The sequence below is a fragment of the Lepisma saccharinum genome, chromosome 14 (assembly GCF_977018435.1).
Source record: "Lepisma saccharinum chromosome 14, izLepSacc3.1, whole genome shotgun sequence".
Taxonomy (NCBI): domain Eukaryota; kingdom Metazoa; phylum Arthropoda; class Insecta; order Zygentoma; family Lepismatidae; genus Lepisma; species Lepisma saccharinum.
Window position 1 is genome coordinate 63,073,571 of NC_139242.1, and position 18,816 is coordinate 63,092,386.

At 36.7% G+C, this 18,816-nt stretch overlaps 1 protein-coding gene across 2 annotated transcripts in view; it reads left to right on the forward strand.

Moving 5' to 3' along the window:
* The window catches only part of LOC145998951 (uncharacterized), a 115,169-nt gene extending 99,405 nt beyond the window's left edge, over positions 1-15,764 (forward strand). For both annotated transcript variants that reach the window (XM_083135780.1, XM_083135781.1), the window contains exons 4-7: positions 3,192-3,353; positions 6,288-6,555; positions 10,632-10,827; positions 14,373-15,764. In XM_083135780.1, coding sequence (XP_082991906.1) covers positions 3,192-3,353; positions 6,288-6,555; positions 10,632-10,827; positions 14,373-14,574 — 828 coding nt within the window. In that variant the 3' untranslated portion in view covers positions 14,575-15,764. The remainder of the gene's footprint in view (positions 1-3,191; positions 3,354-6,287; positions 6,556-10,631; positions 10,828-14,372) is intronic.
* The last annotated feature ends 3,052 nt before the right edge of the window (positions 15,765-18,816 follow it).

Here is an 18,816-nt window from a genome sequence, read left to right on the forward strand (position 1 = left end):
AGCCTCAGCTTTTAACTGAAGCCAGAATATCTTAAGATTTTAGTTATACGGCATTACAGTTGTATTATTGCCTATGTTGGAGCCCGTATCATGTGACGGGTGCAAAATAGACTAAATGATGACTCCCTTGTAACTGCGACGCTTGTAACTCCCTCCCCTCTGTATGTGGGCGTGTTTTTCCTTTGTGGATAAGTGTATGAAAAAAGAAATATGCAGTCGCTAGCAAAGGTAAGTATACATTGATTCTCTTTATCGCCCTGTTATTTTTCATGAGATGGTACTTTAGTGATAAGGAAAATGTCATCCTGCGTAGGTAAAGAAGAGATAAGTATCATCGAGACTTGTTAAGACGAGGTCAAGAACGTCGGGGAATGTAAAATCGAGATCGAAACTTAAATATTCGAGAGTCTTAATTTAAAATTATTTTCCTTATTTTGTGTGTCGATTCTGCCATTTTTGGCTAATTGCTACTACGAAGGTGAATGATGATTACTGTATATGATGAAGAGACTCTCATAAGGTATGCAATAACGATGCGCATGTAAGTTTTCGAACCCAGACCTTCAGTGGTACGTCGACGATTTCAGCGAAATCGAAGTTGCTTTACTGTAAGACGTATTAGAATATAACAAAGAATCTATGCTCTTTAATGTACAAACTTATGTCTTCATGGAGGTTTTCTTGTTTTAAATGTTTGTATTTCGAGATCTTTCCTTATCAAAAAAATTCTCAAAGTTTGTGAGTCCGGATGTACAGTTTAAAGCGATATCCGAACCAGCATGTGGCCTCCCCGATGGCACAGTGGTAGCGTCGTCGCCTTGCTAACATAAGGGCCCCCGGGTTCGATACCCGGTGGATGCACATAGTGGTTCGGATCCCACTTTAAACTGTAGGTCCAGTCCCGATTAGCCTTACTGTGCATAAAGTGGACGTAAAAACACCAATTCAATCAATCAATCGGGACATCCCTAGATCGAAATACCTCTCGCATTTTCCTTTCTTTCGGATGAACGACAAATTTGCCAAATAATTCTAACCATACGCGTGTCGAGACTTTTTATCCCCAAAGGGGGATAAATCAAAACTATTTTCCAGGGGGACAAAGAATATGTACCCGTACTTATGGCGATGCTTTATTTTGAATTAATTAGTAAGGGAATAAATAACATTTATATTTATTTTACTTTCCAAGGTAAAAAGAACAGTGCACCAAATGAACAGCACTATCTTTTTCCAAGGGGGGTGACAAGTGCCCGTCTTGTCCCTCCCTGGTTCTAGCCACTTCCGCTTTTTTTTTTTTTCCTCTGACGAGGAAATTTCCTTTGAAGACCACATTAGTGGAAACCCGTCCTATTTCCTTGGGTGCCGGTCAAGCGGAGGAGGGAGGGGGTTGGTTCGTGTATCACGTGACTTGCTGGAATATTGTTTTCAATCGCAGGCGCGGAGTGTGAACAAAGGGACCAACTGTTTCCCCCGAGCGCTCGAGGCGTCTTTCAGTCTTTCCTATGCGAGCACGGAGCGGTTTCGGTGTTCGTTCGCGACTGAGCCATTTCGAAGCGAATCAGTGAATCGGATCAGTCGTTCGTTGAAAAGATTCGTTCAAAAAGATTCGTTCGTTCGCGAACGACTCATCTCTAGTTTGCGAAGAGTGATCTCTTACTTTTAGAGGGGGTTGAAGAGGCATGATCTCATTTTTCAACATTGGTGGAGAGGGGGACGATGACGACGATTGCCTCGCTCTTAGCTGCACTTAATATTTCTCACATATTTGAAACATCTGATCGATTGTCACTTATCTAAAAAAATACTGTCAAGTTGAGATGCATCGTTGGAAGATAGCATTGTTTGGAGGGTTAATTTATTAATCGCCCCTCGTCAGAAATGCATATGTATAAAATGTAAAAATAATAAAAATTACACACACGTGCACACACACAAACACACACCCACCCACACACACACACACACACACACACACACACACACACACACACACACACACACACACACACACATATATATATATATTATATATATATATATATATATATATATAGATATAGATATATATAGATATATATATATAATTATCCTTTTTTATTTTAAATTGAAATTATACAAGTATCGGCATCGGTATCGGTTCAGCCCTAATTAATACTTATGTAAATATTCCATTGAAATTATACATACCACATCAATATAATAAAGTTTTACTTTGAAATATTTAAGGAATTGCACTAGAATAGTAAGAATGACTTACTTTATCACATAATTATTTTTTTCACACATTACTGGTGCAAAATAAAAGAAAAAATTGAATTTTGCATAATTTCTAGGATAATATGACCCCGTGAAAGTGTTGCGTTTTTTTGTTACTCCTTGATATATACAGACTTCGGATGAGTATCAGCCAGGGGCGATCCGAGGCCTAAGTGACACAAGCGGCCACATGAGGTCCGATACGAGGGGAGGGGGGGGGGCTTACATTTTCTTTGTGTAACTTTCAATAATTAAGAAGTTTAATTTGGAATTATGACCATTGGAAAAGGTTGAGAGGAAATACGGCGTAGGGGTCTCTATGAATAGCAAAACCATGTATTCCAGACTAGGGACCTCAAAATCAACACTGTCCTAGCCCCCTAGAATCCAATTCGCACCTCACCTGTGGACCAGAAAGAAAAAGGAATGCATTCATTGGTGAGAGATTGACACTGTGGGAGTTCGTTGGATAAATTGTCAGATTAATAGGTGATAATATGAGGATTAAGGTGTAGGTAAAAAAGGTAAAGTGTTCCCCTGTGCATAGCACCACGCCATGAAGGCGTATAGGGGGTGTGGGGGTAACGCCCCACACTTTCTTGATCCGGTCGTGAGTGGGGGTGATGTGATCAGCATCACGCCCCTGACCGCCTTTACCCCCCAGGGTTTCCCCCAGGTACCCATGTTATTCGACGCTGGGTGGGTGCCGGGGCCGCTTCCACCGTTAGAAAAGTTCCCGGATTTGAACCGATTAAGGTGTAGGGAATAACTGAAATACAAGGAAGTGACAGATGCTACTTTAAGATTACAAAAGACATTTCTCTGTTCCTGCATTCCTAATTCTCTCATTAAAATGTAAAGAAAATGGTAAATATAGTCTCAGATAGTTAAGTTGGAATTAGTTTCTAAATGAAGCAATATTTTGTTTGCAGACATATGATGATCGACAAGTAATGGTTACAGTGTGCATTTGTGTGTGGGGTACTCGACTCTCTGGCTATCTTCTTTACCGGATCTTAAAAATTGGCAGGGACCAGCGTTTCGAAGATAAGAAGAGGAATGTTATACGATTTGCTGTGTTTTGGACATTTCAGGTACAGAAAATTTTGTATTGCATCAATAACTTACAATTTACATTAAAGTAAAATACAATAAAATATTGCACTTATTGTACTCTGTATGATTTAGCGTATGGAATAAATCAATGAATACTGTATTATAAGTATTTGTAATTAGAATGGATACACAACATAACCACGAGTGCATGAAGTATTTATATGTAACTTGTATACATAAGGGGGGGGGGTACAAGAGTGCCATTGCAGCATGGGGTAAAAGAAAAGAAAGCTGTTTCTAAACCAACACAAGATTAAAAATGATACTGAAGGAAATGAACATGCAAATTATTCAAAATTTAATGCTTGAAGCAACAGCTTTTGGCATAACTTTTACAAGTAAAAACTGTTTGTACATGATTCCAACTTGTCTTCATTTTAACTATATAGTAATTTCATTAGAGGGTCCCTAATTAGGGAGTTAAAATTAGTCTTAGGGAGTGTTAAGGGACATTTGACTCTTCATAGTTCATGTAATGGGGCTTTTATCAGTCAACAAGGTAATGTTGCCACAACGTTGTGGCAACGTTAGCCCCTAACATACCTAACGTTGTTACAACGTTGAATGTATGTTGATACAATCAATGTTGTGAAAACGTTGTGTCAACGTTTAAGGGTCATTTTTTTCAACGTTGCTGCAACGTTGGTTGACAACGTTGTCACAACATATACTGAACATTATGTAGCAACGTTAGGTATGTCAGGGGTTAACGTTGCCACAACTTTTTTTTGCAACATTACCTTGCTGTCTGTGTAATTTATGAATATAACAATGCATATTTAAAATATGGTTATTTCGCATGGTAAGCTATTAGCAATCTTGCCAAGCCATTTTTGTATATAATACATATTATAAAAACTTTTCCTGCTCCACCACAATAGGGTATTGTTAGTCTGGAGATTGTGATGAATTAACCAATCTCTAACTACACCTGGTAATCAGTTTCTTATTTATGTATACCGCGTTTGTTACAACCTGTCCCGGTTCCCGCGCTAGTTGCTCCCTGGCTTTGACTTTCCCCAGCAGCCAATTAAAATACGCAACGTCGCAACAGCGTCTACGTAAGCGCCTCTCTTCTGGCTTCCATTCGCTCCTCGCTGCGCAGCAGACGATTTTTTTCCTCGTTTCTCATTGGCACCGAAACTGTCGAGCGCTCCCTAGCGCGGGAAAGGGGACAGGTTGTAACAAACGCGGTATACTTAGCTCCTGATTATATAGTCTGGAATAAAAATATTTATCATGGGAGTTTCACTTGTATTCAACATATTTCATTTTCTGATCTTCCTTACAACTTCAATATTCACACATCTTTCGAAGGATAATAAAACACATTTTTTCACTAATTACAATCGAAAGTATTCTTATTTGTGTTACTAAAAGTTATGTTTGTTTTGCATTTGAGTCGCACTGCCATCTAGTGTACGCTGTAGAAAATTCAGATTAAACAAAACACTCCGATCTGACGCTTGTGGTGCTCATGGTGGTGATCATCCAAACTAAAGCGTATTCAGTGGAATGTTTTTTGTAACGTTGATGCAACGTTATCACAACGTTGTTCCCCTACATACAACAGTCATCATAAATACAACAAGCATACAACGTTGTAAAAAAAGGTAAAGGTAAAGTGTTCCCCTGTGCTTAGCACCACGCCATGAAGGCGTATAGGGGGTGTGGGGGTAACGCCCCACACTTTCTTGATCCGGTCGTGAGTGGGGGTGATGTGATCAGCATCACGCCCCTGACCGCCTTTACCCCCCCAGGGTTTCCCCCAGGTACCCATGTTATTCGACGCTGGGTAGGCGCCGGGTTGTGGCAACGTTATCACAACGTTGTTCCCCTACGTACAACATTCATCATAAATACAACATTCATACAACGTTGGTGTGTTGACTGGGATAGTTACACATATTATTTTGTATCCTCTGATCCCATTGCAGTCCCAGAATGATTTTTTGGTATGTTTTAGAGTATGGTATGAGGGACCAAATATATTTTTTTCACGATTTTTGGTGATGACATGTTTTGAGATATTCAAGGTCAAAAGTCAAGGTCATGTGACAAAATTATATTTTTATCCAAAGGTAGGCTTGTTATATATCACTTGAAAGCTTGTTCAATTCCCTGTACAATAAGCTTTATTTGAGCTTCCTAGGCGAAATAGGGGCGGAGTTACAGCACATTTAGTATAGCTAAGCGGGCTCAAAAAGGGCAATTTATGCTAACTTTGACCTTGAATAATTTAACAATTACAAGACGCACGAAACTAAAAGTTTTCATACTTATTAAGTTCCATGCATAGTTTCAATTCCCCAAATTTCATGAAAATCGGAGATGGTCAGGTCAAAGGCTGTGTTCATTTCGCATGGAATGACTCAGTAGCTGTCTCTGGTTTAGCCAGAAAACTGTGATAGGACCCAATGAGTTAATAAAACTATAACCATTAAAACACAGATAGGCAGCCATTGATTCTCGAAGGGCAGTTGGGCCACAGAATTTACTTTGAGGTATTCTTTTATGTATGGTTTCATACATGAGCTACTGTTTTTTTGTTTTTTTTAATTCTCATTCCGTTTTGGGGAATTGCAACTAAAAACATGTTTCCAAAATTACATGAGTAATTGAAATGGTACTCAAATTACATTGCTTCAATTATGTTTATAAATTCTGTTTCAAACTTGTGCATGTAAAGTTCTATAGGGAAAACGTGCACTACAGAGAACAGTTAAATGTCTTTCTTCCATGCTAAGTAACGACAATGCATTACTTTTGGAGCCAAAGTCATGCATTTTTTTAAAAAAAACTTACTTGCCCAACACCATTCTTATCCACAATTGATATTTTTTCTAATATATACACATTAATGTACTTCCCTAGTAACCCAACTGATATTAACTGTTCTTATCTTATTTCAGGCTGTATGGGTATTCGTTGTAAGTCTACCTGTCATTTTCTTAAACTCACCCCGGAATGCCATCCGTAAACCTCCGAAAATGTCAGCTGCTCCACCTACAATGATTCCCATTGCATTCTCCAAGCCTTCAGCTCCACCTACAATGACACCATTTGATTACGTAGGGATCTCTCTCTTTGGTGTTGGACTTGCTGCTGAAACATATGCTGACCTGCAGAAATTTTCATTCCGTCTAGATCCTGCCAATAAAGGGAAATGGTGTGATGATGGTAAGTTTGGTTTATTGTTAAAATATCTTCTTCATCTGCATGGTAAATGTTCTACAGAATATTTCTTATATACTCCTATTCTGAAGAGAAAGCTTGAAGAGATGTCCTCCCTCATCCGATGGAATTTCTTGACAACAAAATGCATTAAAACACATCAGATATATATGGGAGGAAGTGCAAAGTTGGATGATAAATTTGTGGTGGAAAACCATTTAAGGTATGGATAATTGTCAAGTGTGATTATCTGCCCTTAATACAGCTATCACTGGAGAGTGTTGAAACCCTTTGATTTCACCCTACCAGTGTGTCTACTTGCATGATAGTGTTTTCATGCTGTGCTCTGAATTTCAATATGTTATTTGATAGAAAAATAAATGACAGTGGCAACCATAAATCGGTGATGGATGGTTGCATACTAATAGGTTAGGAAATACTATATTCAAGGGCTTGTAGGGAGGGGGGGAGGGGGGAAGAAGTGTCAAAACGAGCCCTGAATGAGCGAAACATAAACAAAAGTTGTTCATCTACAAACTGTGAAAGTTTGTTGGTGTTGCATGTTGAAGGAGTGTGAGTCAGGGCTGTCATTAGGGGCATGCGAAGCATGCTACCACGTACATACATAACATATATACAGTGGCATTGCGTGCCGTTCACATTCAGGTGTTCGCAATAAGATTTTGATATTGAATCCAGATTTAATCATTCTCTTTTGTATAAATACATCTTCTGTTGAAAAAGTGAGAATTACAGTTCAATTAATTTTCAACCATTTTCCCAAAACATTTATGCTATATTAAAATAATACAAGATTTTAATTTCAATTAAGTTATTTATAATTAGCAATGACTATTCCAAAATAAATAAGCATAATAATTCATGTAGCATGCAATCTGAGTTATGTAAAGCATAACACTACCATACCTCGCAATCTACTTTTTACTTCAGGCACCCCATGTTAATACAAACTTCACTCAGAATTGAAAGCACATCAGTCATTCCCTACAACAGGTAAATTCAGAACAGGGCCTCCCCGATGGAGTAGTGGTATAGTTGATGCCTTGTAATCAAGGGGACCCGGGTTCGATACCCGGTGGAGGCACACAGTGGTTTGGACCCCACTTTAAACTGTAGGTCCAGTCCTGATTATTCTTTCTGTGCATAAAGTGGACTTACAATAATAATTGAAACAAGGTGAATTTAGGATGTTGCTTACATCTTAACAATAAACATGGAAAACAAAAGAGCGGCCTTTTCCTTTGCAATTTAAGTTGGTGAGAGTTACTTTCATGGTATGAAAAAAGTCTATTACAGTGCGGATCTAAGTGCAATGTGCATTTAAAAAAATTGCACAGGTCTGAATGGGCCTTCAGAGGTACATGCGCAAATCATATAAAAACCTGGTAAGATATTATGTAACTCAAACAGAATAGTTTATAAAGAACACCTAAATTTGCCAGAAAAGTCACTCGTCGATATTCCGTAAATTTCAGCACCAGCTGGAATTTGAAATCTTTCAGGTTTGGTGACTTGTCACTAGAGTTGGCAACTATGAAGAGTAAAAGGAAGACCCATGGAGGTAGGAAGGGCAGAGGAACTTTGTAGATGTTGCACTCTGATGCTGAATGCAAAAAAATGTGTTGCAGTTTGCACCTCGAAGTAAACAACTTTGGGGCATTGCCCAACAGTCCCTTAGCTGTCAGTTTTATGCAAAACGCAATTTGTGTGCAACGCGTTCTATGAACAACGAGAGAGCCAGTGTTACCAACTACCTAGAAAAGTTATCAAACGTGAATGTAGTTGCGTCAAAGTAAATTGTGTGTACTCGAACACAGGGGCGCCGACTTGTCAAAATTATTGGGGGGCTCTGATCACTGAAATAAATTAATGAATGACTCACTCTCTCCCTTTTTAAATTTTGATCTCAGTGTTCAGAATCACGTAAAAGCCCATGAATTCCTCAAAAATATCAAAATTTTTATTCACAGTTCTAATGCAGAATATTAATATTATCCCCGAATGGATATTTCACATGTTTCATCAACCATAATAGCAAAATATTCCCGACTTTTAATATCTGCTACCATGGAGCGCAAAACAGATCTCCCTAATATATCAATGATCTCGTTCTGAATGTTATGTTAGAGCCATTTGTAGCCCAAAAGTCTCATCCACTACGCTAGTTCATGCACATCGTCTTTTGAAACTCTTTTTAGTAAAAATTTTAACAATACTCATAATTACATACTTAGTGTATAGTAATAAGTCATGTGTTTTGCTGTCTCTGGTCATAGCCCCCCCCCCAAAAATTGATGGTTTAGTGGCCTCAGCCCCTCCAAAGTTGATGGTATAGCAGTCTCAGCCCCCCAAATTGATGGTCTAGAACATTTCAAATGTGTATTTAAAGTTAAGTTCATGTGGCACAATTCTGAGCAAACTTTACAAGAGAAGCAAAATAATACATTAGATCCTCTAAAAAAAAATTATTTGGGGGCTCTGCCCCCACATCGTTAACATTGGGGGGGCTCGAGCCCCCCCCAAGCCCCATGGAGTCGGCGCCTATGCTCGAACATAAAGCAAAGTGTTTTTGCAAATAAATATGCATGTGTGCCTTCAATGTATATGTAATTGAAGATATATTCCATGGGTGTTCATGTGCTCATGCAAACATTATCAGGTGACGTGCCTGCATATATATAATGTAAATGAATAGTTTACTCATTCATTTCTTGAGATACAGCTCCACTTGGTGATGATGATGACGAGTTAAAATTTTTGGGTTCATCGGCATGGCACGTATGGTAATTTTGTACCCTTCTAAGTGTGCACGGAAAAATCCTCTTATCTAAAACCCTTATCTTTAAGTTAAAAAAGGTGTGGCTGTGTCAGTGTGTGAGAAAGAGAGAGAGAGATAGTTTAACACTCCATGTACTCAGCAGGCCCGTAGCCAGAAATTCTTAGTAGGGGGGGCGAAGTTAATCCTAGAGGGGGAAAATTTGTAATATATTGTGTTGCAATGGTAGATATAGCAAGGTACAGAGGGGCACTTGCCCCCTCCTCCAAAAGTGATACGTAACAGGAAAGGAGTGATATCTTGAAACTCCAACGAACAAAAAAAGTTCGAGCAACATCAAATAACAATATTTCGATAATGATCTTTCGGACTACCAAAGAATATAAAAATAAAGTTTAACATAGGCCTAAATAGGCTAATCTGGACTGTATCTACTTTATATTTACAGGTCAATAATATTAATAGACGATTAATATGTACCAACAGCTTTGGGCCTCTCTGCAGAACTTTATAAATCGTGCTTCATAATGTTTCTCTCAAGTTTCCAGTATGTAAGATTTTTACGCACAAAGGAAACTAACGAGAATCCAACAACACCATTGTGTTGTGTTATATAAGAGGTAGACTGGGGAAACAAAAAATTATGCAGTTCAAACTTCATAGCAACACATCCAAGAAAAACATCCAAACACATTAGGTACCTTTAATACAAGACTTCTCAAAATGTCACAACTGTTCTAGATACTTAAAATTGCGAGATCATTTCCCTAAATCTGAATCTGGAAGGTATTTCTCCCCCTCCCCCAATACTGTTACATTATAAGGAATCCCACACACCTTCATAAATCACAAAATTAATAAATGTCTTTGTTATGTTGCTAGAGTAATACAGGATATAATTGTAAAGTAGTGAGAATTCCAGGTAGGAATGTGTTCTGTATTTTTCACAGGGGGGGCAGAGCAGGCTCTCAGGGGGGGCACTTGCCCCCTCTGCCCCCCTCTAGCTACGGGCCTGGTACTCAGTTTTACAACTTCTCTATTAGTCTATTACATACCTTAGAATGTAAGTTGTACAATCAAAAATGAATGTACTCCTTGCTCAAAGACAAGTATTGTAATTTCAATTTACTGTTAGGTATTCCAAAATGTCGTTCCATGGGTAAAGCTTCATTGGGTTCAACAACTATATCTACACATAACGTTTTTTACAAAAATGTTAATTTGTTGCTCAATATAAATATGTAATGGTGCACCGTTTTATTGTCAACTTATTTTGTCTTTGAAGGTTTATGGAGGCTCTCTCGTCATCCCAACTATTTTGGTGAAATATTACTGTGGTGGGGGATGTTTGTGATCTCAATCAATGTGATAGATGGCTTAGAATGGTTTGCTATCCTCTCACCTCTCTTCACTACATTTATAATTCTCTTTCTCTCTGGGATCCCATTGTTGGAGAAGACATCTGATGACAAATATGGAGAGTAAGTAGTCAATATAATTTGCTATGTAGTACACCACACTGTCACAAGAAAAGAAAGCTGGTAAGTAGACAATACCCACTTTATGCTCAGATATGCTACTTGAAAATGAACCACAGTGTTAGGGAATTGAATACAAAACCTCTTGATCACAAGATGACAGTGCTTTGAAGCTTTCTGACACACAACAAGTAACAAGTGTCTCTTGAAAATCAACCTTCAGAAAGAAACGAAACTTTCCAAACCAAAGCGACATGACAAGCTACAAGTGTTGCTTGTCACTAAGACCAGTGGCGTACGCAAGGGGGGGGGGTTACGGGGTTTAACCCCCCCCCCCTTGAGCTTGTGAATATTATAAAAAAATGCTGCAGAAAAAAATTAAATGGCCAATTTTTCAGTCAAAGATATGGGACAATAATATTACTATTACTACTTCTACTACTACTACTACTACTACTAATAATAATAATAATAATTTGAATTATTATTTCCATGCAGCATGGAGAAAAGCACAGCATTCCAAACACACGTGTCTTTCAGAGTGATGCCTTGAAAATAAACACGAGTTTATGAGGTTAGGTTAGGGTAACTATGATTTAAAAGAGAAAAAAGTTGTTTTGTATCTCAGTTGCAACAATGTTCAATACATTGCCGGATGCAGGATTTTTTTTTCCCCGGAGAGGCTGGAATAGTAAATGTGGATAGCACATGGCTTTGTTTTGGAGGGCAGGATGCATAATAAAATATTTCGTATTTTTGGAGCTTTTCAGTCTATTAAAATTGTATTCAAAGACAAAAATGGTCATCGGGATTCACTTTAAAAGAGGTTTCGCATTTACACATTTTGATTTTTTAAAGTTCTTAACGGTTTTTTATTTGAAAATTCTGATTTTTCTCAAAATTTCGGTAGGGGCTGGAACACCATCGGCCACCCCTCTACGTACGCCAGTGTTCAACGAACATGTATTTTTTTGTGTGTGAACAATGAGAATTAACTAAATAAAGTTATTGGTACGTTGTAAGAGGCTAATGTATAGACAAAGGCTAGGCGGACAAGAATACAGTCACCAGTTCGCCTTCCCATTATATTGTTTACCGCAGCATGTTTCAACGTCTCTTTAAAATGTGTCACCTTGTAGACTAGACAATTATTCAAACGACAATAAGGTTAACTATTGTAAAATGTTTTGATGGTAAGAACAGGGAGACAATCTAGATGTGAATTATCGGGGACATTTATGCGGGGAAGAAGCCGGAAAACGTCCAACCAATTTCGAGAATCGAATCTGGATCTCCTGCGTGATTGTCACTTGTCAGACGCTCTACCAACCAGATCACCGCAGCTCCTTGGATGAGTTCCATACTTCGATTATTTCAATTTATTTTAATATATTTTCTTGTATTTATGGATCTTCTTCACCCTTGAAATGTCTCACCTCGTTGACCAGACAATTATTTCGTAACAAAGAAACAAAAAAATGCTCCCAGGATTTGATAAAAATCGAATGACTAGAAAGTAATTTCGTTCTAATGTTTTCATAAATACTATATTTATGTAGATCTCTACTACTTAATAGTAGTGGTATTAGTAGTATTAATTTAGCTAATTAATTAATTATAAGTATTATTAATTAATTATGATTATTATTATTTAATTAAAGTATAATAAAACAATGGTAATGTGAATTTGGAAAAAAGTTTTAGAAATAACACCCCCCTTGATGAAATCCTGCGTACGCTACTGACTAAGACTGGGCCATTTTCTCAATACCTTACCTTGGTCTGTTGTTTGCATATGCATGATGAATGGTTTGCTTTAAACTGAAGGTTTTCGCTTCAGTTTGAAAGCTCCCTTAGTCTCTATGCTATTGGTGAGCTCTGTAAGTAGTAGAGAACAATAGATCAAAATATATCATTAGAAAGAAAGTAAATAAATTTTATAGCCTGTTTCGCCACCAATATAAAAACTAACGAGGCTTAAAAGTGAGATTAGGAATGTAGATTGTACAACATAAATATGCATGAGTATCGGACGTAGGGGATGGGACACGGCACATTGGCACTTTCCAATATAATTAAGAGGTACAGTATTTACTCATGTATAGGCCACTCCTCTTCCCCCCCCCCAAAAAAATAGCATAAAAAGAGAGAGGGGATTGATGCAACTTATACAAGGGTCATGGCAATTACTTTTCTCGCAAGAATACAGGACCGGCACAAAAATTTGAAATTTTTGAAAGGACACTGTATGAAACTGAACAATTTATGAACAATGCAGGTAATGTGTACCAGGGGTTGGTAGGGAAGTGTCAATAAAATCATAAAGAGTATTGTTCTACATGCGTGTATTAGTCACAAGACTACATTGACAGTACATAAACAAAAGAGATGCTCACAAAGTGCCATATGAACCCTCAAAGTAATCCCCCAGAAATCCCATAACATGCTGTCAATGATGTGGGAGGCGTCAAAATACCATCTGTCTCACCATGTGAGAGTCAGGACATTCACGTTTCATGGTGATGGCAATGTCTGAAACTTTTTACCATGCAGTTCTTCCTTTACTTTGGGTACGAGATCAAAATCAGATGGAAACACATCTGGTGAGTATGGTGGGTGCTGTAGTACCTCCCATCCCCATCGGTTAAGTAGCACCCATACACACACTGCATTATGTGTTGCATTGTAACGGAGAAAGATGGCATATGCCAAAAGATCAGGATGTTTGTCCGTAATGGCTTCTATCAATGCTCTGTGGCATTGTCTGGCAGTTCGCCTGCAGAGAATGTATATTTTCACGTAAGAACGCTGTTCACGTCGAGTAACTTCCATCCTACATGAGGTTGACTCACCACCAATTTTCTCGAGCCCTCCAGGCAATAATTGTACTTCCCACTGACAAAATGAACTACTATGGGTGACTCACTCTTTGGGATGAAAGATCATACTTGTATTGTAGTTGCTATCACTTCCTTCTGTTTTTGTACTGCGGATGTAGCCTTGTGACTAACACACGCATGTAGAACAATACTAATGTTTGTGACTTTTTTTTTTGGCACTTCCCCAGCAATCCCCGGTACATATATCCTGAATTGTTCATATATTGTTCAGTTTCATACAGTGTCTCATTCATTTGTACATTTCGAATTCTTGTGCCAGTCATGCATTCTCACGGAGAAAAATAGCTATGACTTATTCCTGACCCCTCGTATACATAACAACCACACACATTGAGCTTTACTTTCTTGAACATAATGCACCACTTGAAACTTATATTTCAAGATGTAATTCTTTCATGCTTGAGCCATGTTTTGCTGACAAGTGAAGATGGATGATGGAGAAAGGAATTCTATCCAGAACTGTTGATGGGTGCAAGCTTAGTAATTTGCAATGTTGTCATATTTGTAGTGTGTAATGAATATTTTAAACATATTCTGTAGAACTTTTATGCTTAGGCACCCATTACTGGCAGGAACCGGTAAGAGTATCGACATTGATTCAAAGTGGTAAAGTATTAATTCTAATTCCCAACTTTCTTGCTTTTCCAGCATTGCTGAATATCGTCGCTATAAGAATTCAACATCTCCACTCATTCCAATCCCACCAGATTTCTATGAGGAGGTTCCAGGTTTTATGAGGTGTTTCCTCTGCTGCGAATTCCCACTTTATAACTTTATAAACAAAACGAAGAAAACTCCAACGGTCGTCACGGAATCAACAAGCATCTCACCTTCCCAATCGCAAACATAGTGAACCATTTCCGACATCAAGATAAAGTCAATGTTACTCTTCTACATCTTGTCTATGGACCTCAGTCAGATAGAAATAGCTATTCTGGCCTTTATAAGAAAAGCAAAAAAGAGAAGAGAATGATAATTCTTCGTTAACATACAGTCAATTAATTGTCCTTCTGTTATAACCTATTATGGTTGCTCATTTATTTCCTAGCATGTTACTGTAAGATTGTAGACAGCTGAACTGGGCAAATTTATCCATATAGATTAATAACTGTTATTAATGAAGGAGAGATTTCCTAGTCAATATTCACAAAGAGGCACAAAGTAATTTTTAGCCTTTTTTGTATGAGAAATGAAACAGCAATAAGTATTAAGATAATTTCTGTCCCATGTTAGGCTCAAGATATTTAAAAAATATATATGTACTCAATTTTTCTTGGTCAACACCACCATAGTCAGAAAATATATATTTTGTTACTGGTAAGTTTGTGGCAGTATTGCCAGTGTCTATTGTTCCCCGATATTTGTGCACGCTTCACGAACCACTTATTGCTTGGGCAAGTTCATAGAATCTCCATTTTGCAAGCATAATGTTGACTTTCTATTGATGACACAATAACCGAACAAATTTCTTATGTATTACATAAATCATCCAAAAATGGTACTGATCCAAAACTGAACCAAAAACAAATGATGATGATAATGAAGAATCCACAAACAGGTGGCAGTATCTGCTCTATTAAAAAATAATGAACATGTTTGTAACTAAAATAGAAGTGAAAGACAAAGATATATCAACATTAGTTTTGTATCAGAATAACTGTGCCATCACAACCATCTGTGACATTCACCCAGACACCTTTCAGCATGCATCTTCTTTTCTTACCTAAATATTTACATATACTTGATGCAGATTATAACAATATTGTTTGTTTCAAGAGCTATTAATTAAAAATATCACGAAACTTTCTTGTTGAAAATTATTTGAAAATCTAGTAACACACAAATGAACTTTATTCTATGCCAAGTTTCGATAAAATTCTAACAGTTTTGCACATTAATAACTATTTCTTTTGTTGTTTCAAATTTAATTTTGAGAAAGTAGCATATTTGATAAAATTGTATATTACAATCAACAGTTAATACTACTAGAAAGTTTTATTTCAGAACTGTCAATGTTACTTGTTTATCTAAAAATTATCATGCTGTATTGTGAAGTATTCAATCAATTTTTACTCTTTTTATCACTTTATAATATTCCTTTAGTTCTGATGCACCAGTGCTGAATGAATTTTTATATTCAATTACAATATACAATAGGTGAAAACTTTATACATTTCTATATTAGCAAACATACATGAAGAAACCCATTCAATTACGGAAAGATGTTGAAATTCTGAAATAGTAATGAATGAAACCTAACAACATCAATCGTATATTTGTACAAATGTACCATGTTTCTAAGTTTTACATATCAGCATGAATATTTAACACGTTGTAATTTCCCTAACAGTACTAAATGAAATAAAAATAACATTGCAATAGATTGATACATGAAATATATAATGTATACTACTATTCCATGATTATGGCTCTCACACTCAACAAAATATTATTATTACTAAGAAATGCTGCAATACATACTAGCTCGCTATTGCTTCAGAGATGTTTCAGCAATAGAAAAATCCTGGGAAGATAGTTTCATAATAGTCTTCGTAGTGTTGCCAGATATTTTCACCTCTCTCTGCCATGAACCTACATGCATGTTAATACTTGTACTTGTATAAAAGTAAGGCTAAAAAATAATTTCTATGACATAGTGTCAACTGTCACCATCAGCTTTTCTTTAATGGAATAATTTAATTATTATGTACTTGTCTGATACATAAGATAGGTAATTAAAATATTTTTTAGAAGCATTTGTTTTCAACTGAACCTAAAGAATACCTATTTGAAATGAGTAGTTGATACGTAAAATACAAATATATGCCCCTCCACTGATCTCAATAAAAATGTGAATAAACAAAAGAAACCATTATCTTTTTAACAGTTGAAAGATATGGCCAGGTTCTCTGCAAGTCCAAAATAGACTTCTTTTTTAATCCTATGCACTTCATATAAACTAGATTTGCATCTTAATATGTTTTCTGGTATAATATCAATATTATAAAACAATTTTGCAATACTTAAATATAGGATAATTGATAATATCCTTTAGCAATTGTGCAGTTTTAGAGTACTGAAGAATAATTTTGAACACAGATACAATACAAAATGCATGCCCATTATTGAATTAGCATCAGAGATAATAAAGGGTCTAATGTGATTAAAATATCTACTTCTTATCTTTTCGTAGAATTTTTTCACATTTTTTTTTTAATTTTAATAGGATCTATTTTCTTGATCTGTAATTTTACTGTGTATATGCTTACCATGCGGGCAGTGGAATATTTAAGAATGGAATGTTTATCAAGCCAGAATCAGGTTTTTAATTGTTAGTTCTATGTATTATTTGTAATAATAAGTACTGTAATTAGGAACGTGTTGAGAAGGCAGGAGGGGTTAAGAATGCTTTTGAATTACTCAATCAGATGGGATTTCCTAAAATTTGAACTTTTTCACCTTTCATCTGAGCATCTATTCATTTCTCAACTTTTCCGTTTTCTATGAATAAAAATATTTCGCAAATTAGCATTTTTATTACATGTCCACTCAAAACTCAATTATGAAATGTGGTATTTCTGTTGTGGTTTGTTTCCATAGGTTCCAAAAAGTCAGTTCCATCATAAACTCTATTGTATTATGCAATTCCTCATAAATCTTGGCTTTTTAGGAAACTACTTCAGCACAATTTTGACCTCATTTGGCCATACTTCAGTAGAAACCGAAGTTTTATGCAACAAATGTAAACATCAAGAACATCACATCTTACTTAGATGCCTAACTTCTGTGCTAGATGGTTTTGCATTTCAGATGAAAACTTTAGCTCTAAAGATCAAATTTACATAAAAAAACAAAGAATGTCCCTCACTTCACCTAAAGCAGATGACTTTATAACCAAATAATGATGGATATAGAAATGCTAAAAACTAACACCCATCATAACTTCATTTTGAAGCTGCAGGAAAGAGAAACGGCTATACAATATTAAGCGATATTGTGGCAAAAATGTATATTTGTTTCCCTAATAGTTAACATGATAGAAACAATGCTCTACTTTGTGTTGTTATGTTTGTGCTATAATACTGACGATGAATGCTATAAAATTTTACTTATTAAATGTTTACATTATATACAGGGTGATCCAGAAATTACCCAGGCTTTAGGATTCTGTTACAGTATCTTACAGGAATTCACATGTGAATAACCTCCATTATTGAATTAATATTTTGTTCATTTTTCAGATACTGATGAGGGAATTCATCACGGTTAAGGACACCACTGAACATTGAGTGAAGGTTGTCAAAATTTTTTATATCACCATATTGTAGAGCAAATGTAATGTGCATATTAAAGATATTCATATGATGGAATATTGCTATCCTCAACATGGCAGATCTACAGATCACTGTTGCTTCACTTGAAAATGTCTGCAATTTGCACATTGCACCATGAAATGGTGACATTCCTAATTAAGTTCAATGACGTTCACTCATTTTGTGGTATTCTTAACTTACAAAATTTCACTTACTCTGGTCTATCTGTATTTGGAAAATGAATCAAATATGTGCCAAATATGGGCAACCCTGTAGTTCACGGTCACAATGCATTACACATATTTACAAATATACAAGGGTTCTTCAAGGTTGACCAAGACTTTTATTTCTAGACAGGAAATATACATACATAGAAGCACCAAACTGTCAGTTTTTCAAAGTATTCCCCCTGAACATCCAGACACCATTGCCATCGTTGTGGAAGTTCCGTGATACCTTTGGCATAGAAAGAAGTAGGTTGGTGTCGTAACCACTCCAGGACAGCGTTCTTCAGTTCCTCATCTGTTTTAAAAGTGCATCCTGCCCAAATGCTCTTTAAGAGCCCCAAACAAGTGGAAATCACTGGTGGTTAAATCTGGACTGTAAGGACTGTGTGGTAAAACCTCCCAGTGCAAGTTGGCCAGTGTTGTTTGAGTCAAATGATCCGTGTGTGGCCTGGCATTGTTATGGAGAAGAATGACATGTTTCAACAACATTCAAGGTCTTTTCTTAACAGCCCCACGTACAACACTGATATTGACTGTATGCGCTATGTCACA